Here is a 26432-nt window from a genome sequence, read left to right as displayed (position 1 = left end):
TTTATATTTTTTTACCGTTTTCAGTCATCCAGTAAGTCTTGGATTACAATGTCTTTCAGATTTAGTTTCCTTCCTCAGTTCCCCTTTTCAATTTGGGTATATCCCAAAAAACGAGCTTTGAATCAACAGATTTCACATTGTATATAATCCGACAGATTTATCAAAAATCTATCAAATTGCAGCCATATCTCTTAAGCATTTAATACACGTATTTTAATTTCATCCTAAAGCTATACCTTGTTTTCTTTTTCTTGGAGACATTTCCCATTTCCACATTTCTATGCTATTCTTCCACTAGTTCATAATTTAGAATTAAAGAACATTAAAGGGTAATTATACTCTATTTACACTTCCTTTTGTCCTTTTCCACAATCAACATTAGTTGTTACTTGCATACTTTTTCTCCACTTAGTTTCTATCCTTTACCTTTAGAGAGCCACTTTTGACTATAATGTTCTATTCCAGAAGGCAGGCCAGTAAAGGATAGCTGAAGCCAATCTTTACACATTTTAAGAAGCTTTTATTTTTGAGATACATATTTCAAACATGTACTCCCTAACCTAGCCATAAAGTTTCAGTCTGTTTTTGTTTACAACATTGTGAGGGTGCACAGAGCAAAAGACAAAAGCAGTGATAATGGTGTTTAAGGAGAAAAAGATATAGGGCAGCTCAGTGGCTGGCACTGCTGCCTCACAGCGCCAGTGACCCAGGTTCAAATCTACCCTTGGGTGACTGTCTATGTGGAATTTGCATATTCTCCCTGTGTCTGTATGGGCTTCCTCCGGGCAGTCCAGTTTCCTCCCACAGTCCAAAGGTGCGCAGGTTAGGTAGGTTGGCCATGGGACATGCAGGGTTACAGGGATAGGGTAGGGGGATGGGTCTGGGTGGGATGCTCTTCAGAGGGACAGTATTGGCCGAATGGCCTGCTTCCACACTGCAGGGATTCTATGATATGTAAACTAAGTGTATATTTTAGCTTGAGAAAGGAGAAAAATCAATCATTCTGCTCAGCAGTATTAAACAAAAATTTCTAACTCCTTTGAGTTCTGAAGAATCATATTAGACTTGAAATGTTAAACCTCTTTTTCTCTCCAAAAATACTGCCAAATCAGCAGAGCTTCTCCAGCACATTCAGTTTTATTTCAGCTTTCCAGCATTCACAGTTTTTTGCTTTTTATCGTGGTTGAGTTTTCTTTTCATTTTGTAGTTTTGTTAGCTTGAACTGTATACAATTGCCAGTTAGAAATATTGCTTAAAAATTGACATAACTTCAGAAATAGTATTAAAAAAGGATAAACAGGGTGAAGTATAATTTGCACAAAATGCTACATACAGTTAACACCCTAAACGCATTTATGGAGACTAGAAGGTAAGAATAACAAAGTATATTCAGGGTGAAGCAGCAATTCACATGTACTTCATTCAATCTAGTCTATTTTATTTGCTGCTCACTTTATGGCTTCTTCTACATTCTGCAGCCTGCCCTGTGGCAGACTGGGCAACAGCTTTGTGGAACACCTATACTTTTTTCTGAAAAATGAACTTGGGCTTCTGGTTGCCTGCTACTTGATCACACCATTGTATTCCCTGACCCACGTTTCTGTCTCAGACCTGCTGCAGCACTTAAGCGAGGTTCAGCACAGGCTGAAAGAATAGCATCTCATATTCCGCTTGGGGATCCTACAGCCTTCATGACTCGATAGCAAATTCAATAATTTCTCTCTCTTTAGGCTCCATTTCCGTCTATCTGTTCACCCCTTTTTCTTCTTCCTCCTCCCCCTCCCCACACCATCTTCAGCACATATACCACCTTTTCCTAGCTACTATCAGTTCTGAATAACCCTCTGAGTAAGGGTCACTGGACTCAGAATATTAACTCAGCTTTCGCTCCGCAGATGCTGCCAGACCTGTTGAGTTTCTCCAGCGATCTATGCTTTTGTTTCACGATTTCCAGCTGGATGGGTATTTGAATAGGAAGGATTTAGAGGGATATGAGCGAAATGTGGGCAAATGGAAGTAAGTCAGTTTGGGATATCTGGTCAGCGCCAATGAGTTGGCCCAAAGGGTCTGTTTCAATGCTGTATGATACTATGACTCTACGAAAGTATTATTATGAAGTATGTGATCCTTTGTAAGATCCTTCCGTCCACAATTCAATAACTTTCAGGTGACAAGGAAGGTGTTAATAAAAACTAGAGTGGAATATTTAAGCTTAGTCTGACAAAGCATACATAAGGAAATTCTATTTAAAGAACAGAAATAATTGAAAGGATGGATAAGAATGATACATAAACAAGATGACTAAAGAAAAGCCTAAAATTAATTGCATGATTTTGTTAGAAAGCTTCAGTATTTTGTTTCAATATACTGCAGCAAGCTTTGAGTTGCTTGCTTATCTTGCTCATAGGCTAGGACTCAATGAGTGAGCATGCAGTATGCTGCAATTCCTCACAGCACTCACCCCAGTTGTTGACACGATGAGAAAGTAAGTGAAACCTAACTATGCATTCTTCATACTGCAGCACTTTTGCCAGAAATTCTTCTAACAATCTGTCAAGTGCTATATTGAACAGCATCTGACAATCAAACACTCAACTGTTCCAAAGACAACTCAACTTCTCATTGTTGAATAATTTCCACACCATGTAGAACTTACAAAAACAAAAAAAAAGACAAAATATAGAGCAACATTTTGCATTCCAAAGAAATTGGCATACTTTACAAGACTTTGCATGTATATGGAAACATTCAGACCATACAAGATATTTCCAAATAGCGATACTAACCATAGCGATGTAAGGTTTCATCTCCCACGCCTGTGTATTTGTGTTATCTATTATGATAGGAGAGTAACCATTTTCCATGGCTTCCCTGGCTGAAACAAAATATGATCAGAATTAAATTTATTCAACAAAATTTACAATTAATGGTGGCAACCACAGTGCATATGACAAGACTCAAGTTGCATGACAAGTTTAAATAAAATTTGTTTATCTTCTCACAATTACTTTTGAATATATGCAATATTTTCATTAAACGTGTAAGTATTTCAAAATTCAAATTAAAAATAATTCACAAATCTTAGTATAAATTAAAAGTTTCAGTAAAAAGGATTTATTTTACAATTATCTCTTTGCATTCTTGATTTTTCCACTTCTGTGGAATGCTTGATATTCATATGCAGTAAACTAAATATGCCAGATAGAAACAGAATTCAGCTTGGCACAAACTCCTTTACAGCTAGTTATGCATTACAATACTTTTTGATCCAATAATGTGGAAATAAGTATTTTCCTAGTTTTCACATTCAGTGTGATGTTCATATCCTCTCAAGGTTATGACCAGATGTACATTGATCTTTACCCTAACATTACTAAATCCCAATCACAGAAGAATGTTATCAGTGCCAATGTCTCTCTTATTGCATAATTTTTGCTCAATATCTCTTTTATCATCTGTGGAAGCAACACACTCCTCATTTAAATACAACTCCAAAACTATATCACCCTGGTGACCAAATTCTTATGTATGAATATGACCAAATTCTTATGTATGAATCTTGACAGGTATTGATGATTGGCAGTTAAACAGGTAAGCTCAAAGAAAGAACCCTATCCACAGCTGCAGGATAGAGTATCAGGAGGGATATGACTGCATTGGAGAGGGTGCAGGGGAGATTTACCAGGCTGGAGAGCTTTAGCTATAAAGAGAGACTGGATAGAGACTGAGGGGGGCATGACTGAGATGTATAAAATTATGAGATGCATAAAATTATGAGATGCATAGACAGGAAGGAACTTTTCCTTTTGGTGAAGGGGTCAACGACCAAGCAGCATAGCTTTGAGGCAAGGGGCACAAGGTTTAAAGGGGATGTGAGGAAAGATTTCCTTCCCCACTGAGGGTGTGAGAATCTGGAGCTCACTGGCTTCAAGAGTGGTGGTGGTGGTAAGAACTCTCATAATATTTAAGAAGTATTACATGTACACTTGTGATGTCAAGACATATAAGGCTATAGGCCAAGTCCTGGAAAATAGGATTAGAATGGTTAGGTGATTGCTTTTGACCAGTGTAGACTCAATGGACTGAAGGGCTTTTCTCTGTGCTGTAGACCTCTTATGATTCTATGAATGAGTTAATGTGGTCCATTTCGGGACTAACAATTTAGGAATCAGGCAAGAGGTCTTATTTGGAGAATACTGGGAGTTAGGAACTAAAGACCAGGACTGTAAGGCTTCTAATCTCATAAACTGACAGAGGAATAAACATAATAGTGAGGTTAATACAGAAAAGGAATTTAAATAAGTACCTATCAGTGGAGGGGTTTGGTATAGAAGATTATGTTAATAACAGTTTTAGATCAAACAAAAGGAAAGAGAGTACAGCAACAGCCATAAATTTTGTTTTAGGCACTGGAAATAAAGAGAAAACTAAAGGAAGAAATTAAACTAGCAGAGACAAATTAGAAATAATTTGCATGGAAAACAGAGAAAGAGATCAGGTTAGCATGTGTAGCCCAAAACACTTGTTATATAAACTCACTGAATATATCAGAAACAAACTGAACAAGTTACTGCCACAAATTCAACTTGGACAGTGTGACATGGTAGCCTTTGTGGAGAAATGGTTCAAAGTGGGTAGAACTGAAATAAAGCTATACCGGATAACCAAGTCTGCAGGAAAGATAGGAAAAGTGGTATGAGGAAGAGTAGCCTCAATGAATAAGGATGAAAACATTTCAGTGATAAGCAATGATATAACAAGTGATAAGGAGGCAGTGGACTCTGGGTAGAATTAAAAAAATTAGAAAGGATTAAGACCGTGGTATAGCAGTTCCCAAAATGTGAGTTGCAAATCAAATCGCAGTTGCAGATGCAGAAAATGGGTCCACAACGCTTCCTATTGTGAGATGGCTCCCTTTGCTGGAAACCAGGCAACTTCCAGACATCCACGCCTCAGGATTACTTTTCGTTTGGCTGAATAGCTGGGTTGTGATGCAGAGTGATGCCAACATCACGGGTTCAATTCCCATAATGGCTGAGGTTACTATGAAGGTCCTTCCTTCTTGAACTCTCTCCTCACTTGAGGTGTGGTGACCCTCAGGTTGAACCAGCACCAGTCATCTCTCTCTCTCTCTCTCCAATGAGAGAGTAGCCCTCAAAATATAGTGGCTTTACTTACTTCACTGCAAGGACAATGGACGATGACAGGGCATTTTTTAAAGTTCTTGTGTTTCGGTACCATTCCTTCATGTTGGAAATCAAGTACATTTATTCGACCATTTAATGTAAATGAGAAAAATAATTTAGCCTGATATCTGTTGTCAAGAAATTGCTTAAGCTTAAAAGTGAGGATAGGGGTGATCAATCATCTTGAAATTTTTCAGCTGATAAGGAGAGCTTGTATAGATTTGCAAAGTGCCTGAAGAAAATGACTGAATTATTTGAACTCATGATAAAGGGGAGGACAGGGAATGGCTATGAATGTTATTGAAATTGACTTCCAGAAGACGACTGATGTAGTTCATCACAGGTAACCAATAACTAAAGCTGAAGATCATGAAATTTAGACAAATTATTGACCTGATTATGAAACTGGCTGAGCAAAAGGAAACAGAGATAACAGAGTCTAACTGGCAAAATGCAATTAGTGGTGTCCCTCAACAATCTGTGTCAGTTGACAACTATTCGTTGTATCAATTAATGACTTTGGAGGAAGACCAAAAACCACATATCTAAATTTGCTACTGACACAAGGACAGCAGTACTGTAAGCAGTATGGATGAAACCATAAAATTGAGGAAAAGTTATTAGATTTAGCAAATGGGAGAAATCATGGTAAATAAACTTAATTAAAGAATTACAGAAAATTATTTTAAAAAGTGATAGTTCAATTGTGCAAAGCCTTGGTTAGACCACATTGGTGTCATAAGCAGTACTGCACATCACCTAAGGAAGAATATAATTGTCTTCAAGACAGTGCAGCGTAGATTTACTAGAACAATAAGAAGCTTGAGGAGAGATTAAACAAAGTAGCCCTGAATGTCCAAAAAGTTTGAAGATTATAGTGGGCTTTTTAAAAGATATTCCCAAATGTAACCTTTTTGAATAAGAATTGTACAATGAGTATAACATTGAAGTAGTTTTTGAATGTATGGCAAGTTGAAATGGTTCACCTGTGCAGAAAGCAATGTACTAAATTCACTTGTACAGTAACGAAGAATACATTGTTTAAAATTTCTCACCTCTCTTTTGATTCCATTCATGAGCCTTTCCAATCAAACTTGAATCAAACTGGTAGCGTCCATTTCGACAAAAATATTCGTCTGTGCTGAAAATCATTCCATTAGGCTCCTGTTGAACAAGCATTCTGTCCAAGTGCAATGAAAACTCAATAATTATGTGCAAGATCTCAAATTTTCAAACTATGCAACAAGTTAGTCAAAAAAAACAGTCAATCTCAATTTGGAAATATATTTCGCTTAGCACAGGTGGGCAAATGATGTCAATCAAGCATTAAACAAAAAGACATCTGATAAGATTTCATTTGGTGACAGACACAGGACTGCTCAACATTGAGACTGGTGGTTCTAGGGTGACTGTGATTCTGCAAAGTGGTTCTTCCATAAGGGTGCAGCAATTATCAAGGGCGATTTTAACCTACATATAGACTGGAAAATCAGATACAAAAATGTTGTCAAAATGAGAAATTCATTCAATGTTTTTGGAATAATTTCTTAGATTAACATGTTATGGCATCAACCAGAGAGGAGGCTACAGTAGACTTTATTTTGACTAACAAGATAGGATTAATTACCCACATAAGTAAAAGTGTCCCTGGGTAGCAGTGACCATAACATGACTGAACTTCATACACAGTGCAAGGGAAAATGATGTGGGTCCAAGACTACGATTTTGAATTTAAACAAGGACATTTATGAGGACGTGAAAGCAGAGCAAGTGAAAGAGAACTGGCAATTTAGGTCAAGGGATCGATCAAATGAGAGGCAGTGGCAAACACCTAAGGGGATATTCCCAGAAAGCACAGAATAGAGACAGTCTAACAAATTAGAAAAACTCTAAAGGGAAGGCTGTGCCGCCTGTGGTTAAATAAAAAAGTCAAGATAACATCAAACTCAAAGAAAAGACACAATTTTGCAAAGATAGGTTGCTGGTCAAAAGACTGGACACAATATAAAAAGTGGGAAAGAATTACTACAAGCTATCAGAGGGAAAAGTTAGAGTACAAAGGAAAGTAGTCAAAAACATAAGAACAATGGCAAATGTGTCTTCACATATTAAAAAAAAATTAACAAAGATTAAGTGTTGGTTCTAAAGAAAATGAGTTTGGGGAATTAGTTATGGGTGATAAACAGATGGCAGACAAATTGAACAAATATTTTTCTTCATTCTCAATAGAGAGGATACAAGTCGCATCCTGGTAATAGCTATAAATCTGGAATTTAAAGTGAGGAGGCATTCAAGAAAATTACAAATATCAAGGCAGTAGTCTTGAGTAAATTGCTGGAGTTACAAATTGCTGAGTCCTCAGGTCCTAAAGGCTTTCATCCTAGGGTCTTAAAAGAAGTAGCCGGTGAAATAGTCGATGCGTTAGTTTTCATTTTCCAAAACCTATTAGATTTGGGGAAGACTCCTTTAGATTGGAAAATAGCTGATATAACTTCTTTATTCAATAAAAGGAGGCAGAAAGCAGGAGTCAACAGGCTTTAACATGTCATAAGGAAAATGTTAGAACCTACTAATAAAGATGTTGTAACAGGGTACTTAGGTAAGTTCAAGGTAATCAGCTGGACAACATGGTTTTGTTAAAGGGAAATCATATTTAATTAATTTATTGGAGTTCTTTGAGGAAGCAACTTGTGTTATAGATCCTGGGGAATCAGTAGATGTATTGTGCTTGGATTACCAGAAGGCATTTGGTAAGGTGTCACGTTAAAGGTGATTGGAGTAAATAAAAGCTCATGGCATTAGGGGTAGCACGTTGGCCTGGACAGAAGAGTGACTTGCTAACAGGAAGCAGAAACTAGGAATAAATGGAACTTTTTCAGGTTGACACAGTATTACAAGTGAGGCTGAGGTCTGAACTCTTTACAATTTACATAAATGTATGAAGGCGGATAAATCTCCTGGTCCTGATCAGATATATCCAAGAACCCTGCAAGAGGCTAGAGAAGAAATTGTGGGGGCCCTAACTGATATATTTGCATCATTAGCCACGGGTGAGATTCCCAAAGACTGGAGGGTAGCGAGTGTTGTGCCCTTATTCAAGAAGGGATGCAAAGAAAAACCAGGGAATTACAGACCAGTAAGCTTAACATCTGTAGTAGGTAAGTTACTTGAGAAGATTCTGAGGGATAAGATATTGATTCATTTGGAAAGACAGGGTTTGATTAGGAGTAGTCAGCATGTTTTTGTGCGTGAGAGATTATGCCTCACAAATTTGTTAGAGTTCTTTGATGAAGTGACCAGGAAGGTTGATGAGGGCAGGGCGGTAGATGTAGTCTATATGGATTTCAGTAAGGCCTTTGATAAGGTTCCACATGGAAAGCTGCTCTGGAAGGTTAGATCGGATGGAATCTAGGGAGATCTGGCAAATTGTATACACAACTGGCTTGATGGTAGGAAGCAGACCATGAGAGTGGAAGGACGCAATTCGGACTGGAGGCCTGTGACTAGTGGTGTGCCTCAAGGGTCAGTGGGGCCCATTGCAGTTTGTTATCTATATCAACGATTTGGATGAGAGGACAGTGAGGAAGGTTATCAGAAATTGCAGCAGGATCTTGATCAACTGGGGAAGTGGGCCGAGAAATGGCAAATGGAGTTTAATATAGATAAATGTGAGGTGTTGCATTTTGGAAAGTCAAATCAAGGTAGGAGTTTCATGGTGAATGGTAGAGCCTTAAGGAGCGTAATGGAACAGAGGGACCTTGGAGTTCAGGTACACAATTCTCTGAAAATGGAGTCACAGGTAGACAGGGCAGTGAAGAAGGCTTTTGGCACACTGGCCTTCATCAGTCAGGGCATTGAGTACAGAAGTTGGGAAGTTATGTTGCAGTTGTACAGGAGGTTGGCGAGGCTGCCCATGGAGTATTGTGTTCAGTTTTGGTCACCTTGCTAATAGAAGGATGTTATTAAACTGGAAAGAGTCCAGAAGAAATTTACAAGGATGTTGCCAGGACTCAAGGGACTGAGTTAAGGGAGAGGTTGGACAAGCTAGGACCTTTTTCTTTAGAACGTAGGAGACTGAGGGGGGATCTTATAGAAATATATAAGATCATGAGAGACATGTATAGGGTAAATGCACTCAGTCTTTTTCCCCAGGGTGGGGGAATCGAGGACTACAGGGCATCAGTTTAAGGTAAGAGGGGAAACAATACATGGGAACCTGAGGGGTGACTCTTTTACACAGAGGGTGGCATGCATATGGAATGAACTGCCAGCAGAAGTGGTTGAGGCGGGTACATTAACAACATTTAAAAGGCATTTGGACGGACACATGGATAGAAAAGGTTTAGAAGAATATGGGCCAAGTGTAGGGAAATGGGGTTAGCATGGACGCACATTTGGATCAGCATGGACCAGTTTGGGCTGAAGGGCCTGTCTCCATGCTGTAGGTCTCTATGACTCTAAATGATTTGGATGAAGGGACCAATTATATGGCAGCTAAATTTGTTGATGACTCAAAGATAGGTGGGAAAATGAATTGTGAAGAGGACACAATGAGCCTCCAATGGGATAAATAGGTTAAATGAACATTGTGAGGATTGTGAAAGGGAGATGAGGTGTGTAGGCAAGTAATTCTCCACCTCCGAAGAATATTCTCTTATGAACACCTCTTTTTCTTGTCATCCTCTTCCTCCTCTGGATAAAGGTTAGCTATGTCATCGCAGTCCAAAAGAGCTATCAGTACCTTTACAATGTACTCTGGCAGGATTGTACACCTCATTTCCCCTCTCACCTTATTCAGGCATTAGTGATATCAACACAGCCTCAGTTTGCTAAAGATCAGCTCCTCTTCCATCTCTGAGGAACAAGACACTGTTCCCTCAGACGATGCATCGGCCAGGCTTTTTCCTGCAACCTCCAGGATTCAGAAAACAGTTAACAGGATGATGCTGGGAATGGAGTGTTTGAGTCATAAAAAGCAGTTAGATGATGATTTCACATGTTAACTGCTTCCTATTTGTTTTATAAAGTAGCTAGGTTGCCCTAAAGTGGGCCTTTTTAATAGTGTATCTCTTTTTTGCCCTATTATTACAATCACTCTGCTTGTACACTATACCAGAGGTGGGGAACCTGTGGCCTTAAGGCCACGTGCAGCCTTTTGGGGTCCTAGTTGCAGCTTTCTGCCTATTTGTCCGCAAATTCTAAATCCGCCTTTTTAAATCTGTGTACCATTTTAAAAATTTTTTACTGGTAACCCAGTCATGACAAAAACTAAAAGAACATTAAAGGAAGAGAACAGAGTATTCAATGAAGAATGGGAATTGCAGTATTATGTAGTTGCTGTGAAAATAAAAATGATGCATTTGCTCTGCAATGTCTTAATTGCAACAGTGAAGAAATACGATGCATATCAGCATTATACAACCCATAAGGACCATAAATATGCTAAACTGTAAGGAGAACCCCGAAAGCCTGCACTTAAGAAAATGAAAGATCAAAAACAGCAGCAGCAGCAACAAGTATTTAAAATGATGTCTGGGCATGGGACTGACATCACTGAAGCAACTTATACTTGGAAAAAGAGGTAAGCCATTTAGCGATGTGGAAATCATAAAAGAATGCATTGTTGAAGTTGTAGGAGGTTTAGATTCAGGTAAAGTTAATAAGTACAAACAACTACCTCTTTCAAGAAGGACCATAACTGATCAGCAACATGAATTAGCCCTCAAAGTAACGGAGCAACTTCTTACAATATGCCAAAGCGAAGACATTTATTACCCGATTGCCTTGGATGAACCCACTGACATTACGGACTCAGCGCAGGTGTTATTTTTTACTCGTGTTATAACTGCAGATTTTTATTGCCACGAGGAGTTACTGGCTTTGGGTACCCTTACAGCGAGGACAATTGAAATTGACATCTTCACTAGCTTCAAAGAAAAATGCCATGAAGCGAAACTGAATTTATGCAATTTATTAAGTGTATGCACAGACGGTGCACCTTCCGTGAGAGGAAAACCTGAGGGATTTGTTGGGTTACTACAAAAAGAATTACCAGATCCAGATACTTTGATTCCCTTTCATTGTCTTTTGCTTCAAACAAATCTCTGTGCCAAATCTACTGTGTTGAGTAACACACTAAATAAAGTTACAGGTATTGTAAACTACATTTGAGCAAATGCATCATGGCATCGCCAATTTTGCAACATGCTTCAGCTTGATGATGAAACATTTAATGTGGATCTGCAATATCATTTTAAAGTGCGCTGGTTGTCATTAGGACAAATACTTGTAAAACTTTTGTCTTTGCGAAAACAAATCACAAGATTTTTTGAGAAACTGAAATGAACCATGTGAATTGTCAAAAGAGGATTTCTACAGAAATGCTCCATTTTTGTGAGATATAATGTCAAAGCTAAATGATCTGAATTTTTTTTCTGCAGGGTAAAACCAAATCCACATACGATATGTGGCTAAAAATCTAGGCATTTCGGAAAAAGCTGACCTTTTTCAAAACTCTCCTTACCTGAACGGAACTTTCAGCTGAACTGGCAAAGCTAATTAATGAACAGGATACAAGCAAATCATTAAGGAAATGTGATGGGAAAGAATGGGAAGCTGTTCTAGACTTCCTGATTGAAGATTACAATGAAAGCTTTGCAGATTTTGAGAAACATGTTCTCACACTGAAACTAGCTTTTCAACCACACCTGGTCGATGTCTCCAAAACATCTCATGACTTAGATGGAATTGATTGAGCTCTCAGAAGATAATATTCTGTAGACTCTATTTGACGCTAAGAAGGATCCCATTGAAATATGGAAAAATGCCGTTGAATACCCACAACTACGTCAACATGTCCATCGAATGCTGTCTTGTTTTGGGTACAACAAGGTGTAGAGCTGGATGAACACAGCAGGCCAAGCAGCTTCCTCCTCCTCCTCCTGCTCCTCTGATGCTGCTTGGCCTGCTGTGTTCATCCAGCTCTACACCTTGTTATCTCAGATTCTCCAGCATCTGCAGTTCCTACTATCTCTGAAACAATTGTTTTGGGACAACCTACTGTGAATCAACATTTTCATATGTGACACAAATTAAAACGCACTTCAGATCTCAGATGGCGGATATTAACCTGGAGGTCCAATTAAAGCTATGGTCAACGATGTTGGAACCAAATATCCAATTCCTATCTCACAATAAGCAATCACAAAAAAGTCATTAAATGGTTTGTTGTCTAAATTTTTCACTTATTACTAGTTCTATTGCCAACTTTGCCAAACAAATAAATGTGTCTTCCCTCAATTTTTATTTTGTTTAAAGTCCTCCTATAGTAGCAGGCTTTAATTAAAATTAGTAAATATATCGACAAAAATATGGTATTTTGTTTTATGTGTTAAAATTCTCAGCATGCAGCCTAATAGGATCTCAGTGAAATAAAGTGTGGCCTTCCAATGTAAAATGGTTCTCCACCCCTGCCGTATACCTTGGCATTATGTCCTATTGTTATTACCTTTAGTTGTTGTCTTTCATTTTATTTACTGCTCCATGGCGCTGCTAATGAACTCCTTTTTGCCTCTGGGTCTCTTTTCTGTGGACATTTTTCACTGGAACTTAGGAGGTGGAGGGATGACCGGAGAGGTTTATAAAATCATGAAGGGCATGGATAAGGTGAATAACAAAGCTCTTACCTTCACGATAGAGAAGTTCAAAACTAGGGGGGCATACTTTAAGGTGAGAGGAGAAGGACTTAAAATGGGCGTGACAGGCAACTTTTTTTTTTACACGGAGAGTGGTTCTTCTGTGGAATGAACTGCCAGAGGAAGTGGTGGATGTCGGTATAGTTACAACGTTTAAAAGACATTTAAGTAAGTACATGAATAGGAAAGGTTTGGAGAGATATAGGCCAACTGCAAGCAGGTGGGACTATTTTAGTTTGGGAGAATGGTCAGTGTGGACTAGTTGGACCGAAGGGTCTGTTTGCATGCTGTATAAGTGGGCAAAAAGCTGACAGAGTACAATATGGCAAAGTGTGAAATTGTTCATTTTGGCGGAAAGAATAAAAAAGAAACATATTGTCTAAATAATGACAGCTTGCAAAGCTTGAGATGCAAAGAAATCTGGGTGTCCTAGCATATGAATCGCGGAAGGTTAGTGTACAGGTACAGTAAGTAATCAGGAAAACTAATAGAATGCTAGTGTTGCACGAGGGAATTTAATGCAAGAACAGGGAGTTGAGCTTCAATTATACAGGGACTCATCTGAAGTCCTGTGTACAAAACCGGTCACCATAGGTATGAAAGGATGCTTCCGTGTTGGAATCAGTTCAGAGAAGGTTTACTAGAATAATATTTGGAAGAGCAGATTGTATTTAGGAAAGGTTAGACAGGCTAGGATTTTATCTTCTGGAGTTAAGATGAGTCTGAGGTGAATTAATTGAAGGGACCTGACCAAGTGGATGTCAAAATGATATTTCCTGTTGTGGGAGAATCTAGAACTAGGGATTATAGGTTAAAAATACGGGGTCACTCCCTTAAAACAGAGATTAAGCAACATTTTGTTTCCTTTCAGAGGGTTGAGAGACTTTAAATTCACTTCCTTAAAAGGCAGTGGGATGCACAATCTTTAAGTATCTTTAAGGCAGATATAGATAGATTATCAGGAGATGTAGGAATGCAGAGTCAAGATTAAAATCAGATCAACCATGATCTTATTGAATGGCAAAGCAGACTCATGGCCTACTCTCGTTCCTTGTTTGTGTGTTCAATTCTCTCTTGGAATTCCATCTGTCGATCATTTGTTTTGACTGAATATGACAGGGGACATGATGTGAACATTACAATCTCTCCTCCAGAGATGCGGCAGACTAATTAAACTTAGCAAATAAGGCAGCTATTGCTTGGCTCTGGGCATATGCATTTGATAAACAAGCAAAAACAAAGATGGACACCAATCAAGTGTGTTTGTCTGTGCTTAGAAAACCTGCCTCATTAAGTGGATCTTGATCAATCTTCCTCAACTCCACCTTTCACTTTGAAACAACATTGTCCCAGTCGTCTTACCTTGCATAATAAAACTGCTAAGGGATCTATCTCAATAGATTAGCATTCTCCTGAATCTAGAATTAGTAGGGTGCCTGAAGATGCACAACCATCATCATTTCAAGTTATTAGAGTTTCTTCATTTTTGAAATGAATTCCTCTTGAGACAATACTAAAAGGCAAGTGGATAAATGTGTGGAAAGGAAACTTTGGAAAAGGAGTTTTCAGACAGCATAATAGGGCAATTGTCTCTTTCTGTATTGTGAAATTTAACAGTTCTACATGATCAGCTCTATTATCTAAAACCAAGTCAATATTGCATCTTATTGTGTTTGCAATACCAAGTACAAAAAAAACCCAAATAGATTCTACAAATTCCACCTCATTTAAATAATGAGTAATATTAATTACAAAGAAAGGTACTATTCAATCTGCCATATCCATACAAGATACCTGCAACTGCAAGCCAGCTGCTCTCAACCTCTTGCCCTTCTACTGTAGACCTGCAAACTTTCTCTCATCAGATATAATCCAATTCCCTTTAAATATTTGGATCTACTTTCACCATACTCCCATATTCCAGATTCTAAACACTCAGTATGTAAAAACATTTTACTCCATGTCACTTCTGTTTTTTTCTTTTTTGCCAATCACTTTAAATTGAGGCCCTCCAACTCTAAACCCTTGCACCAACAGCTCCCTATCTACTCTGCCCAGGTTCCTCATTATTTTGAAAACTTCAATCAAATTAACCTTCTTCTTCAAAGAACAAAGTGCAACTTTTGAAATCCCTCAACCCTGAAGCTATTCTCATAACACCTTTCTGTGCCATCTCTCAATGAAATAGGTGACAGCAATTTATTTGCTCATTTCTCAGGTCAATATCCATCAGAATCCACTCGCTTGTTTAAAATTTAATCAAAGCCTGGTAGTTAACTGTCAATTGTTATTAATTGGTGCATTCTCCACAGCAACACCTCCAGCAGAATCCAGTTTCTAACCAATTGGCATTCTCTTCTAATACAGTAAAGCTTTCCTCTTGAATTGGTTCCCTTGCAAATTGTCCCAATGAGTGCAACACTAAAAGCTTCAATAAAATGTATATTTTTTCAGCAATACATCTCTGAAGTATTCACATCCTTCCTAAGACATGTTATGTAAAATCAGAGTTGAAGCTGAACCAGTGTTTTAGAAAGATTTATCAAAATGTTTATACTGTATGTCTCTATTTTAAAACGGAACAATGCTTCATGGCTTTTTAACCACTTTCTCAATCTACCCTGCCACGCTCAACAATGCATGTACAATATTCACAGGATTCTGTTTCTGCATCCACCTTTGAATTGTACTTTTCATTTTACGCTGCCTCATCCCATTCTTCTTACAAAAATGTACCACTTCACACATCCCTACATTAAATTTCACCAGACCCAAAACGTTAACTCTGTTTTCTCCTTCACAGATGCTGCCAGACCTGCTGAGCTTTTCCAGCAACTTTGTTTTTGTTCCTGATTTACAGCATCCGTAGTTCTTTTGGTTTCCACCTTCTTTGTGTTTGCCTATTCCAATTACCTACTCATGTCTTTCCTAAGTCCATTATTATACTTCTCACAGTTCACAAGACTTTCATGTTTGATGTAATTTGATATTTTGAAATGGTTTCCTTACACCCAATTGAAGGTTATTAATATGCAGTAAGAAAATCAGTGTCATACTGCTGACCGGGGAACACTTCTCCATATTTTCCTCTGGTCCAAAAAATAACTATTCACTATGATTGTTTCCTATCATTCAGGCAACTTTGTATCCATACCATCTCAATCTACTCTGCCAGACTCTTCATGGTTTTGAACATCTGTCATTATAGAATCATAGAATCCCCACAGTGTGGAAGCAGGCCATTTGGCCCATTGAGTGCACACCAATCCTCTGAAGAGCATCCCAACCCTACCCACACCCAGCCCTATTCCTGTAACCCTGCATTTCCCATGCTAATCCAACTAGCCTGCATATCTCTGGACACTATGGGCAATTTAGCATGACCAATCCAGCTGACCTGAACATCTTTGGACTGTGGGAGGAAACGCACTTCGACACACCGAGAATGTTCAAACTCTTCACAGACAGTCACCCAAGGGTGGAATTGAACCGTGTCCCTGGCACTGTGGGGAAGCGGTGCTAACTGCTGAGGCAATATGTTGCCCAAAAATGTTCATATTTCCTCTCGATCGTCCATCTTGAGGGGGTCAATTAGCTGGATAGCTGTTTGGGACGCAGAGTGATGCCAACAGCACAAGTTCAATTCCTGTACCAGCTGAGTTTACCATGAAGGACTCTACTTCTCAACCTCACCCCTCAACTGAGGCGTGGTGACCCTCTGGTTAAACTACCACGAGTCATCTCCCTCTAATGAGAGAGCAGTCCCTTGATCTGGTAAGACTATAAACAGAAACTAACCACAAAACAATAAGATGCTTGAGGTAATTGATATAAACGTAAACTAAAATGAGAAACGAGAAAAAAAATTCAAATAGATGAAATGCTTAGCACATACAACACTTTTTAAAACTATAATTTTCTTTTGCCAACTCAAAAAAAGTCAATGCTCTTCTAAACAAATAGTAGACTTTTTTTAAACACAGTGCCTTTCAAAGTGATTCACAATGAATCCTACAGGTTTCAAGTTACTATAATAATGTAAAGAAACATAGGAATGAATGTGCCGACTGCAGGATCTCACAAGCAGACGTAAGATAAATAGTCTTGTGATATGTGTTAGGGGGTTCATTTGAAGGATAAAGGTTAGCCAGGACAAAACAGATCTGTCCAGCACTTCTGTGACTACTTCCATGAAATCCATCCAAAGAGTAGAGACCTCAGTTTAACATCTGATCTGAAAGCTGGCACCTGTAATAATGCATCATTCCCTTAACTTGCATTGAAGAGTTAGATTAAATTATGAGTGATTCTCTAAAATGGAGATCAAAGCAGAAACCTCCTAGCTCAGAAGTGAGAATTCGGTGATTGCACGAAGACTGGCACTTAATGAAAATCATTGGTTGCAAAATGCTCCAAGAAAATGAAACAGCACTTATAAAAGGGCAGATTTTCTCTTTTTTCAAATGTGCTTCATAAATACATAGAATAAAAAAGGAAAAATATATTTATGGTTACTTCATACCTGGCTAGGGTACTTTTCCCAGATCCAGGTGGTCCCCTCATCAAAATTAGCATTTTAGTTGTTCCTAATATCTTCTTGTTGATATGCTTTGGAAACGAATACTCGCTTTGCAACTGCTGAATGCCAGACAGATTTAACCATGGTTTTGAATGTGAGTTGATGGCACCCAATCTCATTGACTGATGAGGTGAACCAGGACCAGCTCTTACAGGTCTCCATGGTGAAACAACATGAGACTTTGGTTTTGCAGGAGCCATTGCCACAGGGGTGACAAAAGTCTTTGGCAAATTCACAGGTTTGAATTCAGGAGCCCATGGGTTCCATGAGATTGGAGATATATTTGGAACATGTGGAAACAGCATGCTACTGGAATACTGATGGTAGTCTGCTCCCACATTGTTCAGTAAATTAGGTGGTTTTTCACTACTTATATTTTCCCCTAACCAATCAGGAAAACAAGCTGTGTTTTGTTGTATATTGTTCAAATTACTCCCTCTATTTTCTAATGGTTTTGTTGAGAGAATGCTGCTTTTTGGATTTGTTGGATTTGTTTCTTTATATGCTTGTGTCTCTTCAAATAATTTGCAGTTTTCTGCAGACAATGGATTTGTGTTTGGTCTGAACCACGGTATTTCATTGCCAGTTGTACCAGAACATTTTCCTCCTAATTCAGCAGAAATGCCACTATTTAGGGATAATCCAGTTTGCTGATGTAAAGAATTTGAATGTGAGTCGTATTTTTGACCAGAAAGCACTGAATCACCATACTTGCTTGGGACAATGTCCACAGAAATGGCTGCTGACAAGCTGTCGATTTCAGTTTCATTTGCCCAAATATCTGCACTACTTGTGCTTACGTTGTTTGAAAATGCAATTCCAGGGTCATTAGAGGACTTCTTGCTGCTGGAACTTTCAACATCTTCTGACAGCAACTTGTTATAATCTAACTGAACTTCTGGTCTTTTCTCAAAAACATTATTTCCATAATCAAAACAATGGCCTAAACTTTCTTCACATTCTTTTGAATTTAGGGCAAATGGTGAGTGCCTGTGACACGTTGCATTATCTCTCGTTTGCTGTTGATTTAGCATACAATTGAAAGTAGAGTTCAAATTTGATTGAATTAGCTGAGGTAACTCTTCACTAACACAGAGTCTAGAAAACTGACTGATGGGAGAATTATATCGATTCATAAATGGCTGGTACTGTTGATAAGTCGTGCTTTGTTCTGAAACAGTTTCATCATTGGTGTTTGTGCAAGAATTTTCCAATTTATTTTCAGTTGAAGAGTCCAATTGTTCAGACAAATGCAATCCAGGTTCTCTAGCACTTGTAGAAACAACAAGCAAATTACTTCTGTGGTCGTTCATGACTACTTTGCTCTTACTATTAACTTGATCATCACTCAGGGAAGCTGCCACATGGTCAAATCCAGAGAAGCTGGAAGATGCTACACCTTCAGCTGCGTCAGACAGTACCAACAAAGAGTCCATTGCATCGTCAGCTAAACAAGATAAAAAAAGGAATTATCAAATAAGTATGTGAACCAACAAGAATGTTTTCTGATCCCAAGCTAAATCATTATTTCAGATTTTATGCATGTAATTTTCATGTTTGTCTGTTGGAATTAAATGTATGGCTGAATTGTATATTCACAATGTAGCTAAATCTTACAAGCAAGTTGGAATTTTTAAACAATCCTTCTTCTGTCAAGTATGTGGAAGGGAGACAGAAAACAAAGCAGGATTGTTGCAAGGGATCAATTATACAATTTAACAGCAGCTTGTTTGTACAGTATACAGTAGCAACATATATACTGTTCATCTACCCTTATGGTGCCAGTATTACTAATGTTAGCATGTGGTCTCAATAAGGCAACAGAACGGAGCTCGGCACTGTGAACACAATTTAGTGATTGCAATGGGGTAGCATCAAACACAATGGACAGCACTATCACCCCAACCCTTTGTAGCCTCTTCAAGGCGTGTTCTCTTCCGTAAACAAATCCATAATATCAAGACCCAGACAAGTGCAAGCAATCTACTCAATACTGCAGTGCAGCAAAATGCCTTTGAAACTGTAGTTACTCTGTAAAGATCAATAGATGTGCACTGAATGTGAACATTAATATAATGAATCAAAGAAAAAAATTAAGATCACATAATGCAAGTCGCAGTCTTATGGATCAGGGTAAACATTTTGAACCATGGCTCATCTAGTCTGCCATATAATGTGAACCTAAACATTCATAACTAAGATCATCAGCAGTTCATTTGCAGATATCAGCAATGAAAATTGACATTGAACAGAGATATTCCTATATTCTAGGATCCCAAAATGTCCCATATGTAGATTTGACAACAACCTGTAACTCCACAATTAGCAAAGCAAAAGATATGAACACACTTGTAAAAAGTTATTCATTGTTTGTTGAGTGAACATTTTATGACTGACAGAAAATTAGCATATTCCTACTAAGTGTCCAACGAGTTATATTTCTTGTGGTTTGTCTGCTTCTCCTGATCAACACTGTAGTGTCCATAATTTTTTACATTGATATGTAGCCAAATTTTTGGGAGACTCAGGTTAGCTCTGTAAAGTGTCGACAACACACATAGCCCTCTCAGCAGAAACTGAGTCATGGAAATGCTAGAGCACCAATTAGCAGACCTTCCCATAAACCACAACATTCACCCAATAAGCAGGGATTGGGCAATATTCCCCTGGTCTCAGTGGAAATTCCTTTTCCCCATCAAGATGAGGCAAGAGTACAAGACTCCATTACATCTTCCCAACAGAAACTAGATCAACCTTTCACTCTGCGGACAAAGATCATGTCTCATTCCCAAACCAATAAAAGCCAGCCATGATACGGTGTTTTGGGTCACCGAATGTATCAGGACTGAGTTCCACCACAAACTGTAACAGCATAGTCCAGCATTTGGAAACATAGTAAATAGGAGCAGGCATAAGCCAGTTGGTCCTTCAGGCCTGGTACCCCATTCAACATGATCATCCAACTCAGTAATCCTTTTCCACTTTCACCCCATCCCTTTAAGAAATATAAATAATTAGTTTTTGAAAGCATTCAATGTTTTGGCCTCAACCGTTTTCTGTGGCAGAGAATTCCATATGCTCACCACCCTCTGAGTAAGTTTCTCCTCACCTCAGGGCAGCACAGTGGCTCAGCAATGCTACCTCACAGCAGCAGAGACCCGGGTTCGATTCGACCCTCAGGCGACTGTCTGTGTGGAGTTTGCACTTTCTCGCCATGTCTGCGTGGGTTTCCTCCCACAGTCCAAAGATGTGCAGATTAGGCGGATTGGCCATGCTAAAGTGTCCAGGAATGTGCAAGGTGGACGAGAAATGGGAAATGCAGGTTACAGGGATGGGGTAGGGGAGTCTGGGTGCAATGCTCTTCAGAGGTTTGGTGTGGACTCCATGAGCTGAATGACCTGCTTCCACACTGAAGGGATTCTACGATGATTTAAATGGGCTACTCGTATCCTTAGTGTGTGACCCCTGGTTCTGGACTGCTGGTCATCAGCAACATCCTTCCTGTGTTTGTTTTGTCTAGCCCTGTTAGAATTTTATAGGTTTCCATGAGATACCCTTTCTTCTGAACTCCAGTGAATACAATTCTAACTGATCCTCTCTTCATACATCAATCCTGCCATTCCAAGAATCAGACTAGTAAACCTTTGTTGCACTCACTCCATAGCCAGAACATCCTTCCTCAGATAAGGACACCAAAATTGCACACAATACTCCGGACACAGTCTCACCAAGGCACTGTACAATTTCAGCAAGACATTCCTACTCCTGTACCCAACATACCATTTGCCTTCGTCACTGACATCTCATGCTTACCTTCAGCAACTAGTTCATTCAGTTACACATATACCTTCAACAAGGTCTCAACCTGGAAAAGCTACAAGACAGGATGATATGTATGTCAAACAGACAGGCAGCATATTGATAAACATGTGCCATAAGAACTGAACCAGTGTTATCCTGTCATTTGCAATTGTGAAGTATGGCGGATAATTTAATAACAAATGGGGGATACTACATGAACAACTGCATTGTCGCAACGAGGAGCTACTTTTTGGTGTTCAGGAGCTCTTTAATTAATATCACAGATTCCTTTATTGCTCGATGCAATCACTTAGTAACTTTACCTTGGCTATTTGCATTTCTTTCTGTAGATAAATAAAGGTGGTACAAATACCAAAGAGAACAGATACATTGCTACATTTTTTAAACTAGGAATCTGTCATTTTTCTTCATTAAAAAAACAGTTGCACTGTTTCCAAAGTGAAGCCCCACAAACTTAAAACAAATTGGACATGATTATTGGCAATTATAGTTTTAGCTTTTTAATCACTTTCCATGTACAACAATCAAAGATAATTCAGGGAAAGAATCAGGATCTGAAGAACACCAATCAGTTCAAGGAAATGCTCCTTCAACAAAAACATGCTGAGTTCTGCTTGAACATTGCACACAGCAATGGAACAGTGATGTTTGGAACAAAGTGATATCATCCAGCTTTTGTGTTAGTTTTTTTATTACGTTAAAAAAAACCTGCTAAACAACAATATTATAGTTGAAATCGTGATGTTGGCATTTGTCAGTGTTAAATGGACACATGTAACTGCAAACTCTAAACTGTCTGTGTTCAAGACATCATTGAAAGAATCTGGCAATGAAAATCAGTCCAGGGATGAATGCTCACTACTTCAGTGACATCATCTCAGATGTCATATACATCACAATGTGCATAAAGGCAAAAGCAAGTTGGCCATACATCTCAGGGTTCAACTTGAAATATAAAAACACAGAATACAAGGTTTCTAATGCCAACATGAAGAAAAAAATATATTTATGAATCCAAAAGCTATAAAATTACAGAGAAGAATAGTAAATTACAACATCATTAACTCTTGGAAGAGACAGATAAGAGTCTAACTGTTATTAGACAGCTGAATGGACTCTCTAGTTTCAAATAATGTTGATCTTGCTTTGCGCACTTCCTGTGCAGTTATAACCTTGTATGCCTCGCGCTCTCTAAGCACCTTATGATCTGAACGTCCTTCTTTGCTAATGATCTGCCTGCACTGCTTGCAAAACAAAGCTTTTCACCATACTTAGGTACATGCAACTACAATGAATCAAATCAAATCAATCTGTTGAACATTTTTAAGTTTTGTTACACATCTTGGGCAGCAGGATGTGTTGACAATTTCACTGACATGAAGCAATTTCAGCTGTATAACACAACATGTTCACACAACTTGACTGGTGATTCTGTCATTTAGAGTCAGAGTTATACAGCACAGATACAGACTCCTCTGTCCAACTTGTCTGCACCGATCTAAACTGATGGTCCCATTTGCCAACATTTGGCCCATATTGCTCTCACAAGGTGCAACAACCAAGGCAGGCAGCTCTGTAAGATAGCTCCTCTTATCTTGAACAAAGTATATATAGTCTGACTGAAAGCCTGAAAATCTTGGGACCACTGGAAAGCTTCTAAAAACTTAAACAGGAACAATTATAAGTATGTGGTTATAATATCACTACTGCTTCTAACATTATTCACCTGGTAATCAATGGATTCATAAATATATTTTTTTCTTCATGTTGGCATTAGAAACCTTGTATTCTGTGTTTTTATATTTCAAGTTGAACCCTGAGATGTATGGCCAACTTGCTTTTGCCTTTATGCACATTGTGATGTATATGACATCTGAGATGATGTCACTGAAGTAGTGAGCATTCATCCCTGGACTGATTTTCATTGCCAGATTCTTTCAATGGTGTCTTGAACACAGACAGTTTAGAGTTTGCAGTTACATGTGTCCATTTAACACTGACAAATGCCAACATCACGATTTCAACTATAATATTGTTGTTTAGCAGGTTTTTTTTAACGTAATAAAAAAACTAACACAAAAGCTGGATGATATCACTTTGTTCCAACCATCACTGTTCCATTGCTGTGTGCAATGTTCAAGCAGAACTCAGCATGTTTTTGTTGAAGGAGCATTTCCTTGAACTGATTGGTGTTCTTCAGATCCTGATTCTTTCCCTGAATTATCTTTGATTGTTGTACATGGAAAGTGATTAAAAAACTAAAACTATAGTTGCCAACAATCATGTCTCTTTTGATCTTAGACAAGGAGAAAATGCACACACATTACAGTTCTGTAATTTAGGTCTGCTGAATGAAAATTACAAATCCCTATAGTGGGAGAACATCCTAACATTGAAATCAATGACAGCTCAATAAAGTGATCAGTACTAAATCGATAAGATGCAACTTCAAAATAAGGACTTCAGCTTCTCTGTCGATACTGCATAAACACTCACTTCAACAGATGGCACTGGATTCTGACCGTGATTATGCAATCACTGAAGTTACTGAAACAATTTAAAATTCTGTGCAGTGAAAAAAATGCCTTCTGAAGCGGCGCGCATAGGGATTTACACCCTGAGATGGTAGAGTGCAGGCACAAAAAAGACGTTTACTTCAACCTCATGGTAAGTTTACTTAAAAACGAACGATTTTGTTTTACGAATGAACTTCCTAAAAGAACAGAACTTAGGGGTGGGGAAAGAGAGGAGTAACTACAATTACAACACAAGGTGAAATTACAGCAGCGATATTTAAATGCATCAGCCGGCTACAGATGATCCAGGTAAAAGAGTAAAGGTCTGGTGGGACAGAGCGATATTCCAGCAGCAGCGTTACCTTTGAAGTCACATTCGGACAGCACCACATACACCACGCTCGGATCCAGGTGAGAGAACATCTCTGTCATTCTGTTCAGCAATTCCTCCTTGTTTACCCCAGCGGCAGGACAGGCAGTCACTGAATTGGAGCCCAAGGCCCACCTAGGAACTGGAGCCTGAGACCGATCAGCCGCGGCAGGAGCAGATACCGCGGAGCCAGTCCTGGTAGGAGACCCCAGTCCAGGCGGTCGGGCCGGACTAGATGCGGCGGGATTCCTCCTCTTCCTCGGCATTTCGCGGACCCCCCCTCTCAGCTGAAGCTGGAGCGAGGCCCGGAGAACAGTTACGGCAGCGTAATCACGGCTGCAAGGGGGCGGGGCTACGGCCGACGTAACTTGCGCCATTGCGTCATGGAGCCCGGGCAACAGGTCACCAGGAGGAAGAGAAAGGCCCGCCTGGTGTTTGGTCCAATCAGGTTACAGCTCTGCTGGGATGTTTCATTCTCCAGTGCAGTGTCATACCTGTCGTCGTTCTGCAAATTTACTGAGGTTTTGATGACTATACGAACTTAAGTTTGGTTTCAAATTGACGTACATAAACGAACGATTTCATTTCTTTTGAGTAACGGTAAGAAACAAACTCGACTGTAAAACCAAGACTCACTGAACAATTTCATACTTCAGGTTACAAGTGAATGATTAGGAACATTCAGAATTGTAGAAATATAACAAAAAATTATTTGTAGAGTACCTTTAACGCAGTGAAATATTCCATGATGCATCAAAGAAGCATGATAAAATATAAAAGTCTTCCATCTTCCCTCTTCCATTGGGCAGAAAATACAAAAGTTTGAAAACATGTACCAACAGCATTAAGAACAGCTTCTTCACTGTTATCAGACTTATGAACAGACCTCTCATATATTAAATTTGATCTTCCTCTGCACTTTATTGATGTAACACTATGTTCTGCATTCTGTTCAATTATCCTGATGTGCTTATGTAAAGTATGATTACTGTATCTCAGTACGTGACAGTAATGAATCAGATCATATCAAATCAAACAAAAATATGACACCAAAGCATGTAACGAGATATTTAAGTCAGATGACAAAAGCTTTAGTCATCAAAGAAGCATTTTTTAAAGGATGGGAGTGGAAAAGTGAGGGAATTCCTGTATCCTAGACAGCCAAGGGCAAGACCACCAATGACTGGGCACAGGCTGCCAAGATTAGATGATCACAAATATATCAGAGGTAGTGAGATTAGAGATTACAGGGATGTAAGGAGTAAAACTATGGAAGGAAGAATGTAATTCCAACCATCATGTCTGTGCCAGCCATTCAAGATCTATCAAATCTGTTATGATCCTGAAGCAGACCATCACCTTTTATGATCTAGAACCATAGAAATGATACAGTACAGAAGGGTGGCAGCCCATCTTCTCCATGCCGACCCAAAAACACACAGCTGTCCTTTTTAATTCCCTGTTCCTGCATGTGGCCCATAGCATTGCAGCATAGAGCACTTAAGGTGCAGATCGAAGTACTTGTTAAGAATTTAGGATCTCTGCCTTGGACACCAACTCAGGCAGCAAATTCCAGACATTCACCACACCCTGCATAAAAAGTTTTCCTCACATCCCCTCCAATCTTTCTGCTAACTAGCTTCAACCTATGACCCCTGTATTTTGAACTCCCTTACAAGGGAAACAGGTTCCTCCTGCCTACTCTATCTCTACTCCTCACAATTCTATATACCTCAATCATGTCACCCCTCAGCCCTCTCTGTTCCAAGGAAAACAAACCCAAATTTTCCAATCTCTCCTTGTAGATACAATTATCCTGGCAACATTCTAGTAAATCTCCACACTCTTTCCAGAGCAATTACATTCTTCCTGTAATGCAACCAGAACTGCACACAATACTTCAGTTGTGGCCTCACCAGTGTCTTATATAGATAAATTATTATATCCCTATGTTTGTACTTTATTACCTCTGCCAATGAAGGAGATCATTCCATATGCCTTCTTGACAACCTTATCTACCTGTACTGTTACCTTCAGGGACCTGTTAACTTCCACTTCAAGGTCTCTCACATCATCTACCCTTCTCAGTATACTCTATTTATTGTATTATTTTCTGGCTAGGGGCCAGTAAAGCTTAAAAAAGACACATTCTAAGCACTTAATAAAAGAATAAAACTACAAGATTCCACAGTTTTAAATAAACAACAGTAAATTTTACTGTACAAAAAGTGAGCACAATAATGCAATTTAGAATATGTATACAAC

The 26432-nt window shown here is 38.9% G+C and overlaps 1 protein-coding gene across 1 annotated transcript; it reads right to left on the bottom strand.

Annotated features, from left to right (window-relative positions):
- Positions 1 to 2786: 2786 nt before the first annotated feature.
- LOC109920751 (NEDD4-binding protein 2) lies at positions 2787 to 24498 on the bottom strand (the record flags this gene model as incomplete). Its single annotated transcript, XM_048592423.1, has 4 exons — positions 24160 to 24498; positions 17403 to 18906; positions 6242 to 6366; positions 2787 to 2875 (listed from the first exon to the last, which is right to left on the bottom strand). Coding segments are annotated over exons 1-4 (1992 nt in total), but the record flags the coding sequence as incomplete, so codon positions are not given.
- Positions 24499 to 26432: the final 1934 nt, after the last annotated feature.

Source organism: Rhincodon typus, unplaced genomic scaffold (genome assembly GCF_021869965.1).
Source record: "Rhincodon typus isolate 14 unplaced genomic scaffold, sRhiTyp1.1 hic_rhity00001183, whole genome shotgun sequence".
Classification (NCBI taxonomy): domain Eukaryota; kingdom Metazoa; phylum Chordata; class Chondrichthyes; order Orectolobiformes; family Rhincodontidae; genus Rhincodon; species Rhincodon typus.
Note: the sequence above shows the minus strand (reverse complement) of the source record. Positions and strands in the feature narration are given on the sequence as shown.